At 39.1% G+C, this 20,828-nt stretch overlaps 1 protein-coding gene across 1 annotated transcript in view; it reads left to right on the top strand.

Annotated features, from left to right (window-relative positions):
• The window catches only part of prkx (protein kinase, X-linked), a 37,953-nt gene extending 20,402 nt beyond the window's left edge, over positions 1 to 17,551 (top strand). The window contains exons 4-8 of the mRNA XM_023329647.1: positions 695 to 814; positions 3,823 to 3,918; positions 7,426 to 7,483; positions 10,743 to 10,820; positions 15,128 to 17,551. Coding sequence (XP_023185415.1) covers positions 695 to 814; positions 3,823 to 3,918; positions 7,426 to 7,483; positions 10,743 to 10,820; positions 15,128 to 15,253 — 478 coding nt within the window. The 3' untranslated portion in view covers positions 15,254 to 17,551. The remainder of the gene's footprint in view (positions 1 to 694; positions 815 to 3,822; positions 3,919 to 7,425; positions 7,484 to 10,742; positions 10,821 to 15,127) is intronic.
• The last annotated feature ends 3,277 nt before the right edge of the window (positions 17,552 to 20,828 follow it).

Below are 20,828 nucleotides of genomic sequence, written 5' to 3'. Positions count from 1 at the left end.
TTCAGTTCAGGGTTGTCACAATAAATTTCTTTTATTGGTGGTAAATAAAAAAACAAAACTTACAGTATGATTACAAATGTTATTTTTACTATTTTCTATACTTTGTTCTATGAGACTTTCAATACTTCAGTTTGTTCAAAAAATGTAATGAAATGCAGCTAATGTGCAGTTTAATTGTATAAATCACACTCTTTTTACGTAAATAGTATCTTGGAGGAGCTTATTAGTTTGGAATATTTTTTAAGAATTTTAAGAAGTTTGTGGTGCTAAGAATTGTTTGCTATGAATTCTTTTTTATTACTTCCTAAAAAATAAGTAATAAATTAAAATATTTAATCATAATCTTTATTGTTATCACAATAGTCCCTCAAGATATTGCAATACATTTCTTAGTCCATATTGCCTACCACTAGAGAGCAACTTTGAACAGCAATATTCAAGTCCTCTAGCACATTCTCAGTTGGATCCTGGTCTGGGCTTTTACTGGGCCGTTTTATACTACATGAATATTCTACATTTCAGGATGGTGTACCTTGGTAATTTTGTTTCGCATGTAGCAGATAACATGACACCTCAAATTATCAGTGACTGTGGATACTTCACATTGGACTTTACAAAGTAGAATCCCCTATGGTGTCTGTTTTTTACCTTGTAACATACTTTGTGGTGTTAATTTGTTTCCCCTGGCCCCCAGGACCTGGACTCTGTGTGGAACCCCTGAGTACTTGGCTCCTGAAGTGATCCAAAGCAAAGGCCACGGCCGGGCTGTGGACTGGTGGGCTCTGGGCATCCTCGTCTTTGAGATGCTGGCTGGGTAAGTGCTGGAATGTCCAGGGAATGGGTCTGAAGTGGGACAGAAGGGGGCGCTCTTGTTTCCCAGTGCACTGATGGCACAACAGTGCTGAATTAAAGTGATGCTAGCTGCGTTATCATTGACCTTAAAATTGCGCAAATTGGAATTTTGAACATAAATTTATTTAATGGCAACATGCCAAAGTCACAGAAAAAAAACGTTTTTTTTTAATAAAAGGTTTTTGCTCTAGAATGAGGTAACCACCTCATTTTTATTTTTATTCATTTTATTCATTTAAGCTCTATCAAAACTGCAGTAGAAACAGTTTTTTAGCATCACGAGTCATGTGAATAAGAACTGGATGTTACTGCTAGAAAAAAAGAAAAAGACGACAGGAAGTAGTATACAGATAATGGTGTATCATATTTTTTATTATCTTTACACAAGTAAACAAACTTATTAACATGATTTTAACTGTATTTCGTATTTAATGGAAAGACCACATTTAAATATTTATTAATACAATTTGCAAAAATTGTTTTTTCAACATTAGTGGAATATGAAATGAGCTCTGTGCACTGGTGCACACAATTGGACATCAATGATCCAATGCAACACAATAGTTCTGCTCTGCACTAGTAGAGTCGTGCTGAAGGAGCAGAGGGATTATTCAATTAATCCTGAGGCTGTCATTGTCTCAGTGTGTTTCTGCGTTCTTTCTAACGTTCCCAGTGAATAATAACCCCTGAGCTCGTTGGCATTCTCAGTGAACAGACTTGAAGGTTCAGATTGACTGAAACATTGATTAGAGTTTTGTTTCAGAACACACCAGGTGACTCATCAGTCTAGCTCCTAATTGATTTCAGCTGTGCAGGAGCAGAGGCCTGCCCTTCTCTACGCTGCTCTTTAATGGCCTTTATGGGTCATCTCAAACTCTTTTCATTTCCAACATAAGTGGAGAAAATTCACTCAAATGAATATGAGCTATCATACCACAAGCTTTAAAGATACGGTTACCAAACCGCAAACAGCATGTCCATAAGCTGAAGGCCTTACCAGTATAGATGGCACAACTACTTAACCAGCTAACGACAACTTGTTTTACTGTGTTGGGTGATTTCTTGCTGCATCTCTCAACGTTCATCTGAATCTGCCCTGACCAATACGTTGCCGGTCAGAAATAGTCAAAAACTGCTTCTTTTTTTTATATCTTATTACTCTGACAGCTTGCTGCGCTAGCTACACTCTTTATTGTACAAGTTGCTGTTGAGTGAAGACTCGATGTGAGCAACTTTTTGCATCGATGATGAATTTAAAATAAAACCAAGAAATGTAGGAAACAGTTTGTCTGCTGTTTGTTACATCTCCAAAGGAAAGCAGTACATCTGCTGAAGGCTGAACAGAGCACACCAAGGTTCATTTGCTCTATACTTCTGATTTCTCCACCTCTGTCTGTAGTGGAACATTCTAGGTTTGGAGTTAATTGAATTAAGGAATTAACTTTAGGACCAAAATTCTTTGGGATATGCTCATGAAGATGATGTAATGCTAACTCTGCTATTCTTGCTAACTGCTAATGCAAGATGATGTCTTTTTAGAATTCCAGTTCAGTAATCATTCTGACTTTTTAATTGGTAAACTGCTGCTTTAAAGACACTTCTCTCTTCTAGGCAGTATGACATCACCTCTTCTTCCAAAATAAAGGTTTAATGGTCAGTGGCAGCAAGAAGGCTAAAATCTGACATTAAAAAAATGGCATGGCTAGCATAAATATGACTGTAATTTTTTAAATGTTGTTTTTATCAGTATTACAAGTTGTTGTTCCCTTAGGATTTCTACTAGAAATATGTAATTATTATAATTATCATGGTCTATTACAAACTTTCTAGTAAAACTAATTAGGTCACGATAATTACATTTTTGTTTAAATGTGTCTTTTTATTGTAGCTTTAATACCATGTCTCCACAGGGACAAAGAGCAACAGCCTTTAGCCAGAGGCCTCTTCAGATTCATCTCAGATTCACCATTCTCAACTTTTTGAAGACACTTGGATGATATCAGTCGCAACATTAAATATTTTTGGGGATAAGCCATTTTTGAATTAAATTTTAATTGAGTTTTCACTGACATGTTTGTTGTCCCAGCTTTGCATAGCCTAGTCCCTTTAAGCTAAATTTTTTGATAAAATTGTTATCTTCTCCCATATCTAAGCTATGTTCATTTATCACATCCAGCATGACTTGAACATATAACACAGATTGTATGCAGGTTTTCTAACACATTAAGACTGAAGGACTGTTGAAATCTTCCATCTTTTTCTGTTTTTTTTCTGTGGTACTTTGAAAACTTGTTAAACCGTCAGTTTAAGACATTGCTTTTTTTTGCTTTTTTTTATTCTGTCACGCTTTATACAATTGTTCACACTTTCTCAGATTCCTGAACAATTACAGCATCAGGAAAACACACACACCAACACTTAGACACACACTCTCTTTCTCACGAGTGGAGTCCGCGGCTCGTAGCCAGATCCCAGATGCCCACACGCCTACGCCGCAGACTCTGGAGCTCTTTACGGGCAATGCAAGCACCGTGTGACAAGCTGTTGCGATTATGTGCCTGTCTGCTCCATGTGTAATGTGTTTAGAGGCTGGTGCCATTATGTAATTTGTGGGTAATGACTTGTCCAGACCGGAGCAGAGGGAAGCTCAGGAGAGCTGGGAAAGCGTTGAGTGGAGTGCAGCAGCAGGAGGCATGTGGGTGTTTGAAGCACAAACACACACACACGCGCCGTCAGAAAAGCTGTGAACAAAGGCGGCTCAGTCTCCAGCTGAGATTTATCACTTCACGCCACCATTCTAAATATTGACCTGTTCATGTGTCACATTAAAGCAGCATAGTGGGCAGAATCTTCTGTCTGCTCTGTTACCTGATCTTGTATCATGCTAATTTTTTGCAGGCTGAGTTTGTACAATATATCAGTGTGTGTGCAGCCTCCCAGAGTGTGGTTCAACAATGTTTTCTTCCTCAGGTATCCGCCTTTCTTTGATGACAATCCATTTGGAATCTACCAGAAGATTCTGTCTGGAAAACTGGAATTCCCACGCCATCTGGATTTCTACGTCAAGTAAGCACTAGTCACAAAGCGGCTGAAATATTCGCTCCCTCCTGCAATCTGTTTACAGTATCACTGCATGCTCAGAAAGCATCACTTTGTTCTGCTTTTAGATCTTCAAATAAAACAGTTGAGAAAGACAGAAAGAGAAAGACAAAGATCCAAAGAAAGGCAGGAAGAATCATGGGTTGAAAAAAAAAAACTCAAAAGGAAAGAGGGGAAGGCAGAGAAAAACGCAGACAGAGAGAACAGACAGAAAGATGAAAAGAAAGAAACAAGAGAAAGATGCAGAAAGAAAGAGACTGAAAAACCTTTAACTCATATCTATCCATCCAAATTCTACAAAATACAATTACTCAGATGTCAAAGGAATAAAAGAAGATCTCAAATTTAAAATCAACTCGCACCTAAATCCATGGAGGTAAAAAAAAAAAATGCACAAAGAAAAAACATTTGTTCAGGATTTTGCAGGACTGCGTGGAAACCCTGTGTGAGCCGTTTTATACAACTGTTGTTTTCAATTCCTGTTTTAATTCATTTACTTTTCCAATTGGCAAAGTTAGCAATTTGGAAAGCAAGTAAAAATGAAACGTTTGGACAGAACTGGACCTATGTAGTGCTACGTTTTAAAGGGTTGGTTGCATGAAGACTAAAAGTGGATCATGCTTTTTATGGTGCCACTTGTAATTTTAAGATGTTTACAATCTTGTGGGGTATTAGAAATATTTTATGTTCACTGGGAGAAGATGACATGCTCATTCTGCATTTTAGACTATTTTTTGTCTTTGTGAAAGACCATAAAGGAAGAAAGACAGAACGAAAGAGAGGCAAATCTGTTCTTTTCTGCGATGGAGGATGCTTTGCAGCACCAGTTACATTCAGTTTATGATTATAGTGAAGCTTTAAGTGAGGAACAGTTAAAGTAACCTGGATAATTTAGTTCATTGTGCCGCTGTCGCGTGGTATCTGTAGCCCTTAGATACCATCTATAGATAAAAAGCCAGACAGGATAAGCACATATTGCACTACAGATAATCCAAACTGCACATTACTGTCCTGAACATTTCAACACAACTTGTCTGTTTTGAGTTCTTCAGCCACACACAAACATTTCAGTTATTCTTTTGATAACTAATGTAGTATTTCCTCATCTTTATTCCTCCTGTGAAGCTGTGCTGCCCTCCATGGAGAGCCAACTCTCACTTTGAGAATCTCTGATTTAAAGCTTTATGTGCCTGGAAATAACACAAATCACATCAAAGCTGCTTGGAGAAAAGTATGATTTTCTGTTCGATGGAGGGGAACAGACTTTTCAGGTATACTGTCAGTGATATTTTTGGGACTCATGTTTGTTATGTTAAGGGGACGCCCTTATCGCAAATGATCTGCTACAATTGCTGATGGTCTCAGTTCTAATCTAATCTACTTTAGTCACATCCAGCAAAGAGTCAGAGCTAAGTGTTCCTTCAGGCACTGCTGAAACTCACCAACAGGTGGAGCTGTTCTGTGTCTGTCCCTTCTGATGTCACCTCTGACCTCCTGTCATGTTTGAGTGTTTCTAATTGTCCCAGCGTTCCTTTACATGTGCTCAGTAAGAACCCTCCAGCTAAAGCAGAGCTGTGGGTGGAGCTCCTAATGACACACCTGACTTGTTCAGAGTTGCTGCCCTATCTCAAACACACACACGCACACCCCCACTCACCCACACACACACGGACTAATTTTGAGTTGCAGGAATGTACAAGATTACAGAACGGGGGTCTTGCTGCGAGTGTAAGAGCTGTGTCTCTGTTACTGTGGAGTAGCCAGCCACACACACACACATACAGCTCTCCTGATAATTCAACCAGCTCACAGCCATCCCTAGTAAAGCCATCAATCTTACAGCTGGCAGAGGGATTTTTTATATTTCCAGCATTTTTATCACATTTCCACAGTTCCACGTCACACACTCCCATCCATCAAGCATTAAGAGGCCTTCCAGAGGCTGCAGGCAGTATGCTGCCTCTGCTGCAGCACAGCATAATCACAGAGACAGGAAAAGCCAGCAGGACTGGGCATTAGTCAGGAAGTCAGCTTCTATTAGCAGCATTGTTATGAACATGTGGACTCTGTATTGATCCGAAGCTTTACGCTCCTTCATCTCGTCATGTATGTGTGCTGGAGTTTAGCTCAGGTCTCTGGATGGAGGAGCTGCCACCTCAGTTTGTGGCATTAGTAAAATATGTAACATTCAGGTGTTTCATCTAAAATATACTAGAACAGTTCATTTTAAAGAGTTCTAATGTTCAGTCCTGTTTTCTTCTCTCTCCCCTCTAGGGGGTCTTTTGTGGGCTCTAGTGTCCCTTATATGAAAGTAGGCTGACAGGAAAGGGGGAAGGAGAGAGGGGAAGACATGCGGCAAATGTTGCCGGGTCCGGGAATCGAACCTTCGATGGCCGCGTCGAGGACTCAAGGCCTCCAAACGCGGCTCGCGCTAACCCCTACGCCACCACAGCACGCCTTCTTTCTTTTAATCTTTTTGTCTTTCTGTATATATCTTTCTTGCTCTCTTTCTATCTTTGTCTGTCTTTCTTGGAGTTAGCAGTCTGGTTATGTTATTTTCCTGTAGGATGTTTTGATTTCACCTTTGCAGTGCTGAGCCACCCTGCCAAGAAAAGCAGGAACATGAATGACCCTTGAAAACCTTTCAAGCCACTCACACAAGGGAGTGTATGCTACTTAGCCTGAGAGCTCCAGGATTATATGCATCAAACTGAGACTGAACCAGCTCTAAGTGACGGAAATAACAAAACATGTCTCATTTGGAGTTTGGCGCTGATCCTTTGTTTAGGCCGTCTCATCACAAGCAGCAATAAACTGAGCCATGCTCGCAGAATTGCAACATTCTGCATCGTCTGCAAACTGGGACTTAGTGAATGACTCACAGCAAACGCAACTCCAACAGTAAACACCCAAATATCTGAGCGATATTACATGTTCCAAATGCTCCCATGTTAGAAGCACCATAAACAAAAGGACAATGTCTCAACAATGTCCTGATGAATTTCAGCGGGAGACAAAAACACAAATATTTTCCTTCTGGAATAGATGAAAATGTGACACCTGTCTCAGGCATATGAAAGATTGAGGCAAACACTCAGAAACAGCTGATGCATCAACATCCAGCTGCTGTATTTATGAGCGTTCCAGGAGCTCATCGGATGTGAGATACACACCTTTATCTAGAGCTCGCCGCTCAGCAGCAGGAATTACATTTCATTCCTAAACTTCATGCTTCCTTTTTTTGTGGATTATTTTCATTTCACCACCTTTTAATGCCTCCAGAAGTCTTCATTGGAGTTTTTTATTTTGGAAGTAACCCTTCATCCTCTTTCACAGGCTGTCAAACGGCTTTAAAAAGGGATCCATTTGTCATTTTGACAGTGCAGTGAGGACATCAGGACAGTCTGAGAGGGAACGGTCCGTCAGAGACACTCTACGCTGTAGATTCACTGACTACTTTCTTTCTCCCTCCAGAGACCTCATCAAGAAATTTCTGGTCATTGACCGAGCCAGACGGCTAGGCAACATGAAGGTGAGCTGGTTAGACTTCCCGTCTCCCCGAACCACATGGCAGCTTGCTATGTTTCATACCTTTGGTAGATGGCCTGACGTCAACAGTCTGAGGACTAGGACAGTGCAGGAAGGGCTGCTCCACATGGTTCCAATTACTCGCAAATGAGGGGAAGTGTACCAAAAAGGCTGACTTGTGTTTTTGCAATTTTAAAAGGCTGGACGACTGAATTAAATGCAAATGATGACATTTCCTTAGAGAAACATCATTTAATTCATTCAATGTCAATGTCAAATGTATTTATATAGCACTTTAAAAACAGGCATAAAACTGCACCAAAGTGCTGTACAAGAATGACAATAACACAAATGGATAAAAACAGAGTATCAAAACACTAGTTTAATTAAATGCTAAGGAATAAAAATGAGTTTTAAGAAGCGATTTAAAATGATCCAGGCTGTGGACAGATCTAATTTGGAAAGGAAGATTGTTCCATAGAAGAGGAGCAACAACAGAAAAAGCCCGATCTCATTTCCTCTTAAGTCGGGTCCGAGGAACTGTCAGTAAAAGCTGATTATTTGAACGTAGGGTTCTGGACACGGACTGAAATTTTAAAAGGTCCCAAAGATAATGGGGAGCTAATCCATTTAAAACTTTATAAGTTAATAAAAGAATCTTAAAATCTATTCGATAAAAAACAGGCAGCCAATGTAAAGAGGCCAGTATGGGCCTTATATGGTCACCCTTCCTAGTTCCTGTAAGAAGTCGTGCTGCTGCGTTCTGAATGATTTGAAGTCGCTGCATCTGTGATTTATCCATGCCTCTATATAATGAATTGCAATAATCCAAACGAGATGTAATGAAGCAAACACTCAGGCCTGATGGCCACAAATCAATTTTAGAAAACGTACAGTTAGTATGAAGAAGTAACTGCTGCTGCTCAGCAATCTGGGAAGGGTTGCACGACCATAAGGATGTGAAGTGTTGCCCTCCTTTCAGATTTCGTATGTTTTTTTATTTTGCAATGCCTTCGTTCATCAAACACATTCTCATTTTAAGCAAAAATTACCCGCTTGAATACAAGAATAAGTTCCCAAATAATGATTGCATTATGTATATGCAAAAAATAAGTTTTTTATTCATAATTTAACTATGATTAAATTATTTAACTGTTAATTTTTTTCTTTCGAGTCACTGATAAAACCCAAGCCTGATTACTGTCAGAGCCATAGAATGAGGAAAGCACTTCAGCTGAATCCGCCCGGCACCATGAAGTAGACTAAAACACCCTAGAAAGAAACACATCTCGCCCCAATTTAAAAGGAAAGTATTATATTAAACCAACTTTTTTTAGCTTTACATTATGTCATAATATGTCACCCACTCAGTTCTTTCAGACTAGTCAGCAGCAATTAGCAAATACCTGGTGGAACTGTGCGTCTGTTGAGCTTATTATTGGAGCTGGTTCTCAGTGAAAAGCTGGTAAAAACTTTGCTCAAGGGTTAATAGAAGAGCCATGTTGTAATGACTTCCTGAAGGTTGAGTTTTTAAAGAGACTAGGCGCAATTTCAAGGCATTAATTTACAAAGTCCAATTTCTTTTAAATCATATTTGATATACAGCATTTTTATAACAACTGAAGGGTAAGATAGTTAACTTTATTCTGCTATAAAATGGCACTATGTTCCTGGAAAACACATAATATTGCCTCTTTCAAATTCAAGTTGAGTCTAGAAAGGGTTACAGTTATTCCTAAGGCTTTGGGACTCTAGAAATTCCCAGTGAGTTCATATTGGACCTTAACTTTCAAATAATTGAGAAAAAAATTAACTGAAAGAGTCTGTGGATGTTGGGATTTCCTTTAATAACAGAACCATATTTAGGTCAGTGTTTGTGTACATGAAAAATAAAGCCAAGATCAAAGGTACACAAAGATGTCCAGATGCCTGAAGTCGTCTTTACAGACAATTAGCTATAGAAATTGTCCGATTTCAGTCTATTTCTGCTGCGTTCATTGCAGCTCTGGCAAAAGGGAAGTGTGTAGATTTTCATTGCAGATGGATATGTAGAGTATTTTAATGAAAGTTAGTGTGAGGAGCTGCTCTTAAAAAACAAATAGCTAACTGAAGCCAGAGATTAACTCCACATAATTCCAGACAGCATAATATTGATTTGAGAGTGCCAGGATGCCTCTGGAGAAGAGTCACAGCACTCATTAACACCACTCACTTATTGATGCATAGAAGCTCAACAATGCTGCCAAACTTTTAGCATATTTAATTACAATGTGCTGAGAAAAGGGCTTTGCTTTATTAAATTGTTGCTTTAGTAAACACAAGATTAAACAATTCACTAAATTTCTCAGTTCAGTTGTCATATTGTCATATTTTAAATCATGATATATAGTTAGTCATTATTTCTATCCACTGAATTAAAAAAATAAATTACTAGTACTGGTTGACTTTGTAATGTGTGAGTTTATAAGTTTGAGTTAATTACAGGCATTAGTTGTTATCCAAACGTTGCACCTGTAACGCATCAAATCTCTGCAGAATGCCAAGGTCAAATCGTTTTGGAAGTGAAGCCTTATATTCCCATCCACTGTATAAAAATGACTCCACTTCTTTTCCAACATTAAATCATCTTTTTCCCATAATGTCATACAAGGAATTAGTGGGTTTGAGGTGTTGCCTTAAAATATACACACAAGTGTGCCCCCATTAACTCCAATGATGTGAAGTAGCCTATCACAAGCTTATAAAATAATGACAGTCATCTGGGATTTCCTAAATTGTTTAGATACACAGTACTGTAAGCCTCTGGTCTTTAAAAATGAAGGGAAATAAAATCTGGCATTTAGCAAACAAATAATCTTGTTAATCCTAACTGAATTACATTTAGTTGGATTCAGGATTGATCTGAAAAATACATGCCCATGTCTTTTTGTGCTGTGCATAGTTACATTATCTTTTTATGCAGTTGGAAACTTAGAGATCTAGTTTTAGGCATCTCAAGAAATTTGCATCACAGAAAATAAATATAACCTCATTAGTGTCTATTAGCAAAAACATAGGGATAGTTAAAGAATTCCTGTTAGATTCTATGTTTTATATGGCCTGTGATATCTCACCTTGGTGTATCAGCTCCTTCAACTTACTATACGACTAAGTTATGCCTTTCTTCTGGCTCATGGATTAGCCCATCAGGCCAGATGTTAGGTGTCACACTGCTGTTTACAGATGTAGGCACAGTGTCATGGTTATGAACTTTCCTGTTTCAGAATGGAGCAGATGATGTGAAAAAGCACCGATGGTTCAAAACCGTGGACTGGGAAGCTGTTCCTCTGAGGAAACTGAAGGTAGGTTTGCTCCCAAAACATATATTGTTAAGAACTTTTAGGTTAAAACCAACCTGTCCAGAGGAGTAGTTTTGAACTTGCATGAGAACCTAGCCATGTAATGTCTTCTTTTCTTGTTTTTATGTTTGTGCCAGATTCTGCTTAGAGACTTCTTGAAATGATATTGTGTATTTTCAGTCTACTAGTCAGTGTTTCTTGTCTATCTTCTTGGTCTGGTTCTGTGTAAGCCAGCCAGGCTCATAGCCACGAAGGACCTGAAAGTAAAAGTTAAACATGACAGTGCTCAGTAGTTAGGAAAAACTACAAACTTCAAACCTTATTAATATATTTAAAAAATGTAATTTAGGGGAGAGACCCAACATCAATGAGAATCTATTACTAGCTAACCTAAAGCTAACTAATTAAAGGCTTTGCTACCTACTTTGAGATTAAGCACTTTTATCCTTTAAAAATACAGTAACTCTTAACTATACAACTAGTGACTGTTTTAACTGGTAGTTGCAGTGTTGTATAAAGTACTGAAATCTCAGAGTCAAGTAAAAGTACAAGTACCTCTCCAAAATATGACTTTGGTAAAAGTCCAAGTCACTGACTGAAATGTTACTTGAGTTAAAGTCTTAAAGTATCTGAAACTTCTTGTACTTAAGTATGGAAATTACTGTAAAAATGGATGTACTCAAGTAATGTAATGAAAAGTGCAAGTAAAAAGTAAAACAAAGCAAATGCAGTTTGAATGACATTTTTTTATTTTGGTAAACTTGTCAAATACACTTAAAATAATGTACCCAACCAAGTGCAGGCAAAATTAAACCTGCTAATAGATATACCTGCAGGCATCATTTAGTTAAGAAAATTAGGTGCTTTACCTATAGCACAAGGTTAACTTAACCTGCTTTACAACTGAACCAGCTTCTTAGTAAACCCTCCAGGACAGAAAATACAAAGTTTTTGTAAGCCTTAAGTTTTCCCTTCAAGTAAGGTCAGTGCTGAAAATGAGAAAAATAAATAGTACAGAAAATGCGGCCAACATAAAGAAAAAAAAGCTGTTACGATTACTCTACTTCACAAATCAGTGAATCAGTCAATGCTACAGTCAGTAGGTGGTGCACACAACTGGTCATTATGCAAAAGAAAAAAAGAATTGGGAGGGAAATGCAGCTTATTGGCATCTGTAAACCTGGTTTTGAACTTGCATGCCTTTCCTATATTCGTTAAATTCAGTCTAAATTGCTATCGCTATGGCTTCTGCCCCCCCTTGAACAGAGGAGTCTAGGTAGCCTGCTACAGTCAACATTAGGCCTAAGCTAAATACACCACGTGTGGAACTGAAACAATGCCAAACAAAGTTCATTTATACAGGTAACGTTATGGTCAAGATTTCACAATAGTGCCTAGTGACCAAGCTATAGTTCCTGAAACAGGAGGATTATAACCATTTCATAAGACGTTACCTTGTTTCTTCAAGTTGGACGGGGAGTTTTTGTAAGAAAGAATGTCCACATCTTCGGGCAGGAATAACATAAACTGCATGCGGTACGACGAATCTTTAACACCCACGAAAGAGTGTATTGTGTTTAAATAAGGCCAGGGGCTCTCATCACCAGCTGGTGGTTCCCCTGGAGCCGTGTCCGACGTAGTTGCAGTCGTTGTGGTCTCCGTCTCCTCCTCTATGTGGCTGCTGCTGATTGCGAGACTTGCTTTGCGTTTAATGAGAGAAGCGAAACAGGTGTATCCTATTGGTGGTGATGAACAAGCCCAGGCAAGTAGGCTACCGACTTTGTTCGGTAGCCTGCTTGCTACTTGTTAATCAGTAGGTGGGGTCAAAACACTTGCGTTTCTCTCTCGCGCTTTTTTGTAACGAGTAACTAAACCACACATTGAAAATGTATCAGAGTAAAAGTATGCAATTAAGTTTGGAAATATTGTGAAGTAAAAGTGAAAATTATCAAAAATTTTCATACTCGAGGAAAGTATGAATTACTCCAAAATATACTTAAGTAAAGTAGTGAAGTGTTTTTACTTCTTTACTATACAACACTGGGTAGTTGTGATGTTTTTCACAACTAGTAGCTCTACGTTAGCTAGAATTGTAGCTTCCAGATCTACAGGTAGCTGCAGGTTAGCTACAACTTCTTGTCAACTTCTGGACACAGCACTGTGCTGCTTGAAGATATGTCTGTCCTGTAAAAAATAAAATAAAATTGAAAACCGAAAATATCAGTCGACCTCAGTTTTTTGACAGCAAAACAATTTGAACAGGTTCCAAAGTAAAGTACATGAAACAGACTTCAAAATAAAAGCCGTTAATGTTCAAATTGTTGTAGTTTTCTAGGTGTAAATCAGATGACTGATTTGGTGCGACAGAAAGGTGTTCACAACTCAATAACATGTTAAAGAGTCTTTCTGTTAGGCTCTTGTTGCCACCAAAACACACCTTCTTTTTTAAGGCTGTAGCTTTAGACACTCAAGAATCCCGGACAAGCCCCCAACCAAATGTTGATGTGACAGAAAAAAACAGCTTAGTTGACTCTTGTGCTTTTAATGTCCAACAATAAAACTTTATAAGTTGGGTCAGGAACATCCTGCCAAACTTAAATTAATAAAGAGCAAACAAGGAAGAGATTTTAAAGTGCAGTTATCTATTATTATAGACCCCTACAAATCGAAAAGTTGTCTCATGGTCTCAATTCAGAGTGAGAACAAATTTTCTTTGCAGTCTAGTAAAATTTGAAGCATTTGATGCTTATTTCAAGTCTAGATGTTAAGAAATGGATTGGGGACACACATATGTCCATCTCTCAGTTCAGTGTTCAATTAAAACCTGACCTCTGCAGAAACTTTGTATTTAGAAAACTCAGGAACAGAGGGTTTGAAAATGTGTAGAAACCCTAAGAGAGTCTTATTGCAATGAATGGGGATTGTTGCATGTAATGGGAACCTATTCAGCTCAGTACAGAGCACAGTAATAAGGACATTTTATCCAAATATTTGATTTCATGTCGTATCCTACACACATGTAGCACTTTCGTCCTGCTCTCTGTGGTATGTGGAAGTCGGTCAGCATTAATATGAACTCAGCCTCTTCCTGGAAACAGGACTGAAGATTTCTCCTCTCCTTTGTAGCTGTATGAAAGACTCCCTGCTGCTCCGACAATGTTAAACGTCAGATCTGATTCTGCTACTTCCACCAAAGTAGGCCGTGTAGAGGGACAGCCTTAGGTTCTAGATGACTTAGCTCTAACCTCTCTTTCTGGGTGGATTACAGCCTTTGCAGCAATGTTTGCTCTGGCTGCCTGATAAGAGGGCAGAGATGGCCTGAAGGTCTGCAGCACCTAACCCAATCTCTGAGCCCCACTGTTGGCCTGAATGAGTGCATTCCTGTCACAGAAATGGGACACAATAATTTATTGGAAAATTGTATAGCTTTTCTGCCTCATTGTGCTGTTCCTCTGAAAGAAGAGCACAATGTTCGCAGTAGCACCGAACTGGAGCTAGTGAGGCTCCAGTTTGGCCGACTCATATTGGACTTGGTTACTGGCATTCATAGAGCTACACTTTGGTGTTTAGAACTGAATCAGTTCTAAACACTGAATCAGTTCTAAATTCCACGCTGTGTGTTGGCCCCCACAGCGTGGAATCAGTTGCAGTCTGAACTTAAGATGTCGGAAATGATTTCACTGGACTTATTTCGAGCAGTTCTTAAAGATAGGCAACACGATTCTATGAAACAGTGTCATTATTTTTAAATTGTTTTATTGTTTTATACTTGTGCATATGTATTAATTGTTTTTATCTTGTAACCAGGTTGCTATGTATTGCAAATGTTTTTGCCCAGGTCCCTCTTGAAAATGAGATCTAGATCGCAACGGGGTTTACCTGGTTAAATAAAGGAAATTGTAATTGTAATGTTCCTGTTGCTTTTCCATGCAATTTGTAAATCGAGGTACTTTGATGTTTTCAGTTCACAAACTAAACAGCAACTGATTTCTAAATAAATATTTGAGCTACTGGTGAAATCAGACAAAGACCACCTGAATAAATGTAGATGCAAAAAGCAAATTTCACACTCTCCTCTATATGAAACAGTAATTGCCCCCAAAACATATTTGCCACACTGGAAGGCCCTTCAGACATAAGCCCAAACTTTAACTAGATCATTTTCTTTAGTTGTTTGTGTTTTTTTCTACCCATTTGGAGGTGGACTAGCTGTTGTGCCTCAGATAACTGTCCTGCTGTAGTGAGCCTGAGCTGAAGGTAACTAACCGTTAAACCAAGCATGTTCTCATTCTGTTCTCCTGCATCCTCAGCCTCCAATAGTTCCTAAAGTGTCTCATGAGGGCGATACATCCAACTTTGATATGTATCCAGATGACGACTGGAAGAAAGACCCTCCTGTGTCTCCGAAGGACCTGGAGATCTTCAAGAACTTCTAAGAACAACTGATGGATGGACACATTGAGTTGTAAAGCTGCTGCTCCTGCTACTATCATGGAAATTTTATCACTTTTATCAAAAGCAGGGGAGTCCCATCTTTTCCCTTAACATTGAACCCTAAAATAAGAACTAGAGATGACAAATGCCGGGACGTATGAAACCACTCAAATTTATAGTTTTTTCCATTTTTATTTATCTGAATTCAGTCACACTGTTACTGTTTGAACTTTTTTTTAAATATATTTTTGAGTGTTTTTTTTTTCTCTGAGCCTGTTCATATGCAAAAAATGTTTCTTTTAAAACCAAAAGACTGTTACTTTCTAGAATATTCAGGTCTTTTTTATATTGTCATGTTTTCTAGTTTGTCTCTTTTTAAAATGTCCATGAAGTCCTGTTGAAGATGACTCCAGACTGGTGCTGGCTGACTTCTCGTACTGTATGTGCTCAGACACTTTACTGGAAAACGCGTGACAGGTAGCTCTCAGGAAGGTGCCTTACATCAATGTGATGCAGACGATATCACAGTCACGTAGAGTTCCCTTGACGTCCACCCTCATGGTCGGCCTAATCCAAGTACATGTGAGGGTGTGTTGAGAGCAGATTGCTGAACATCCTGGCTCTTCTCCGTTATTTGCCCTCATACTTCTGCAGCAGCTTCCATTACAGCCAAAGGACTTGGATACAGTGAAAACCTCATCTCTACATCTCATGTACAAAAACACACGACTGTTTTTGATCTCTGTGGAACTGTAGATCTGACTAATCTTTTCCTGTTTTATGTCACCTAGTATTACCTAAATTATTTCTATTTGCTAGATGCCATAATGAGAGATTTTTGGTAACTTTCCTGAAATTCAAAGGTTTACACACACACTAAGAATAATATTACTTTAGTCAAACAGGAAAAACAGGGGTCTTAAAATGCAGACATCAAGGTCTGGCATCCTGCAACTTTTTGATGTGTTCCTGGTCCAACACACTTTAATGAAATCACTGAATTTCCCCCCCAGTGTGCAGTCAAGTTTTCCACAGTCCTGCTAACGACCTCATTATTTGACTCAGATGTGTTGAAGCAGAGACGCATCTGAAACTTGCAGGGCACCGGCCCTTGAGGCCTGGATTTGACAACCCCTGACCTAGAAGATGATGTAAGCCTTTAATTTAGGCTAAACAAAGGCATAACTGTGAATTTATTTTAAGGAATTTTTGCATCTGGCTCTAGATGAAGGTTCCAAGTTCATCTGCTCAGTTATCTGCAAGTATGAACTGCATTGGGAACCCCGGAACCAAAGCTACAGACCTTGATAAAATGATCCTGAGGCTGGTGATCCACAGCGATGTCTGTACCGACATGAGCTAAAAGGCCCTCAGAGAGGAAGAAGTCATCAGTCTTAAGGCAACACTAAATGCCAGACAGTTTGCAAATGTACTTGCAAACTGTAAGAAAGATGCCAATTTCTGTGGTCTGATGGAACTTAAATTGTAATGTTTGGACATAATGACAAGGATTATGGAAGAATGCACCATCCCAACTGTGCAGTTGGGATGGTGCTACTGGAGGAATTGGTGCACTTCACAAAATAGACATAACGAGGAAAGAACGTTATATGAAAATATTGATGCAACATCTCTAGAGATCAATGAGGAAGTTGCAGCTTTGACACAAATGGCTCTCCCAGGCGGACAATAACCCTCAGCATACCATCACATTGGCTACAATGTGACTTGAGGACAACAAAGTCCTGATGTCAATCCCAGAAAACGTCAGATGTCAGAGATAAAAATGTTTGTTTGAGCAAGAAGGCCTTCAAACCTGATCCAGTTCTGTCAGAAGGAATGGGTCCAGTTTCCAGCAAACTGAAGGGGAGAAGCTTGTGAAAGAAAATTCAAATGTTTAAAAAGACATTTGTACCAAATGCAAAGTATTTTGTAGACTTCTATGGAAACCTCAGAATTTGAATAAAATGATGGATTGATTTAAACAAATATGCACACATATTTCTCATTATTCTGGCATTTACAATGACTATTTTAATTATGCTTAACTGGCGTGACATAGAAAAAGTTTGTTCTGATTTCATGTCAGTCACAGAGAACAGGTTATGTGTTTTTATGCAGTAGATGGACGTGTCTGGTTCTAACTGTATTTCCTAAACGTATTCCCACTCCCTGAACTTTTCCACATTTTACCACCAACTTTCATTTATTTTATTAGGGTTTTATGCAAAAGACAAACACAGTGTCATGCATCATTGTGAAGTGGAAAGATTTTATAAATAAAAACTCTGCAAAATGTATGTGCATTTTTATTCTTGTAGAGCCATGTCTGCCTGTAGTTCCAGCTGCAGGCCTGCAGAGGGATGTCTTAATTTTTTGTGGAACTTTTGTTTATTCTTCTTCACTAAACAACTCCAGTTCAGTCAGATTGGATGGAAGCTGCCATGGAGACAGCAGTTTCCCACTGCAGGATACTGCCACCACCTTGTTTCATGGATGAATAAAAACAACTTTTCAGAGCACTTTTGAAACCATGTATTGCTTTACACACACCTTGTAAGAAAATGGGAAATAAGAAAAATATACAGAACTGTTCTTGTTTTTTTTTAAATTGCTGAGCTTCCCAAGCATCACATGTTTGTGTGAAATGGTTCATGAATGGAAATGAGAAGTAGACGCGTCTTTTATCATCATCTCCTGTCCAGCCTCTTCCTTTTGTCTTCTCATCTCGGCATCTCTGTGAAGGCCAGCCACTCTGCCTCACATTCAAGCCAAGCTTTTATATTTACAAAATGGAAGTAGCACATTTGGGAAATAAAGCTTTCACAGACGTTTAAAAGCCTCTGTGGCTGAGGTTTTTATGGTGTAATGCAGCTAATCCCTGAGCTCAGATTTCAGAGAACAGCATAGCACAGCGAGGCAGACTGAACAGTCATCGAGTTCTTTTCAGATAACACACACTATTCATCTGCACACAAAGAAGCAACAATATATGGTGACTAATGCCATAATCTGCCATTATCCATTTCCAGATTCAACTTGTTTACATGAAACAGTAAAACTAGAGCTGAAAAGCACAGAGCCAGTCTTTCTATCTCTGATATACCCAAACATTTACAGTAGCTTGCAAAAATATTCACACCTCATTAACTTTTTATTGCGTTATGACAACAAACCTGAGTGTATTTATTATGTTTTGTGTGATAGACCAACACAAAGTAGTACAGAATGATACTACTGCACAACATTACTGAAAAGTTGATTTTAACCCAACCATCAAACATGGTGGTACCTGCATCATAGTGAGTGAATGTTTTTTCGCGCCGCAGGCTTTATTTGTGAGACTTGCGGTCACGTGGGTCGGTTGTGGGCGGAGCTTGGTACGGTCCATTGTTAAAGGCTTGATAAAGGAGCCACGTTGGGTTGACTTCCTGAAGGCGGAGTTTCAGAAAGACCAGGAGTTTTTAAAGACACAGAGGCCCAATTTCAATGTGTTAAAATACAAAGTCCAATTTATTTTAAGTCATATTTGATATATGCAACATACTTAAGGATAGTTACTTTATTGTGCTGTAAAATGGCACTAGTTTCCGGGAAAATACATAATACCTCCCACAAATGTATCAAAAAAACCAAAAGAGAATAATTATGTCAGATAAAAATATTTGAACAGATTTGTATGTCTGTGCTGCAGCTCTTCATATCAGAACCAGTCTGTGTCTTTAAAGGGGAGAAGGTTGTCTCACACTGGTGAATGCCTGGACACTGTGGGCCATTGCTGGAGAGATGTGAAGATACACACTCACACACACATTTAAAAGTAATGACTGGATGATGTTCCAACACCAGACTGCTGAGTGTGAGGTGGCCAAATTTCCATGATAACACATCAGTGCCGAGTCTGGATGTTTTCACTGACTTATTCATGATTCATAATGGGATGGATGAGAGCTTGGCAGGGTAGGAATTTAATCTTTTCTCCTTCTAGAAAGTGGAATCTAAACATCCTCCTTGGCATGTGTGCTAGGTGTTTTAGCGATTGAGTTTCAGTGTGAGGCCATCTGCATACAGTTAAACACAGACCCAGATACGGAGACTTGTGAAGAAGACACATTAGCTGTCAGGAATATGGATGATTCACTGGCTCACAGCTGGCTGAATGAAGAAGGAAAGAACTGTCTGATTGTGCTGCTGGCTAGCAGCACAATGATGGATGTCTCACAGACATCACACAATGTTTAATGTTTTCTTCCACCAGGGCCAAAACCATGTCTCCAACGGTGCGGAGTCCCACATCGTTTTCCACAGTGAGATACCAGTGGAAGGCCAGGGCAGCAGCAGCTGAGTCAGGAGGCTAAGTGGCTTTAATTTGCAAACAGTCCTGGCTGAACGGCCTGGAGGGAGGGCAGAGCTAAAATGAAAATCCATGAGAAAAATGAAGTAATGCGAGGGCTGGGAATAAAATGTCAGGCAACGATTCAAAGCAAACTGAAGAATTTTGGGGGAAGCTGAATGACTTCAGTCCTACTGGTGTCTCCAGATGATCCGGGGCACTGAGAGGCTCAATCACATCCAGATGAGGGGCCGGGTGGTGATGGATGGGTCAGGTCTGTTTGCCGAGTTTCACAGCGACATGCACAGGAAGAGATCAGTGCCTTCAGAAACTCTCCACACTCCACAAATTGTTTTCACTTTAAAAATAATCCACGTCCAGTCCAGAGGTTTTTTGAACAGCTTGATTGTTTGCATTACTTGAGATTTAAAGAGCAGAAAGTCCCTAAGAACTCATAGTACCTCAGACCATCCAGCAGTTGGCAGTTTGCTTTTGATTAGTCATTTCAAGTGAAGTTAGAAGTTAGGAGATTCAAACATCTGCTCGTTCAGCTACCTGCATTTAGTGTTAGAGTTAGAGTTAAGGTTAGGGAAGCTGAACTCCGTTTCATTACCTTAGCTCTATGATGTTCATCGTTATCAGGAACTAATACTTAATAATTAGCACTCCAAAATGTGTCCCTGCCCATCTCTAACAATCCAAACCAACTGTTGGATCACATGTTGAGTTTCCAGACGAGTCTCAAACGTTGACCCAAAGTCATAAACCTTGGGAAGAGAAAACTGATCCTTATCCTCATATTATTCCATTAAACGCTTGTGAAAATCCTGATTTGGCCTGTTCTTGATAACAGCTGTGTTTGCTAACGCTGCTGTAGTTGGAAAGGTCGAGCAAAAACATGTCATTCACAGTCTTCCATGGCAACATCATGTCAAATGGACTATAAAAATTGGGCCTTTCCTGTAGTTTTCACATATGTCCTGATGTTGTCACTAAAGAACTAACTGTGGGGAAACTTGTGTTTGGTGTAGTCTGTACCGATAAAATCGGAAGTTTTTCTATTGGCTGAGAGATATTTTGATTACTTTCTTCAGATTCATTTCCTCAGTAGAATTGCCATATAAGCAGTCTGCCTTGGGTCAAATATTTTGGGCTTCTTTCCACAATAGTTAGCTGACAATTTGACCCATTGTGCCTGAAATAACTTGTGGATCTGGGTCAGGTTTGAAGGCATCCGGCACAAA

This window comes from Xiphophorus maculatus, chromosome 24 (assembly GCF_002775205.1).
Source record: "Xiphophorus maculatus strain JP 163 A chromosome 24, X_maculatus-5.0-male, whole genome shotgun sequence".
Taxonomy (NCBI): domain Eukaryota; kingdom Metazoa; phylum Chordata; class Actinopteri; order Cyprinodontiformes; family Poeciliidae; genus Xiphophorus; species Xiphophorus maculatus.
Note: the sequence above shows the minus strand (reverse complement) of the source record. Positions and strands in the feature narration are given on the sequence as shown.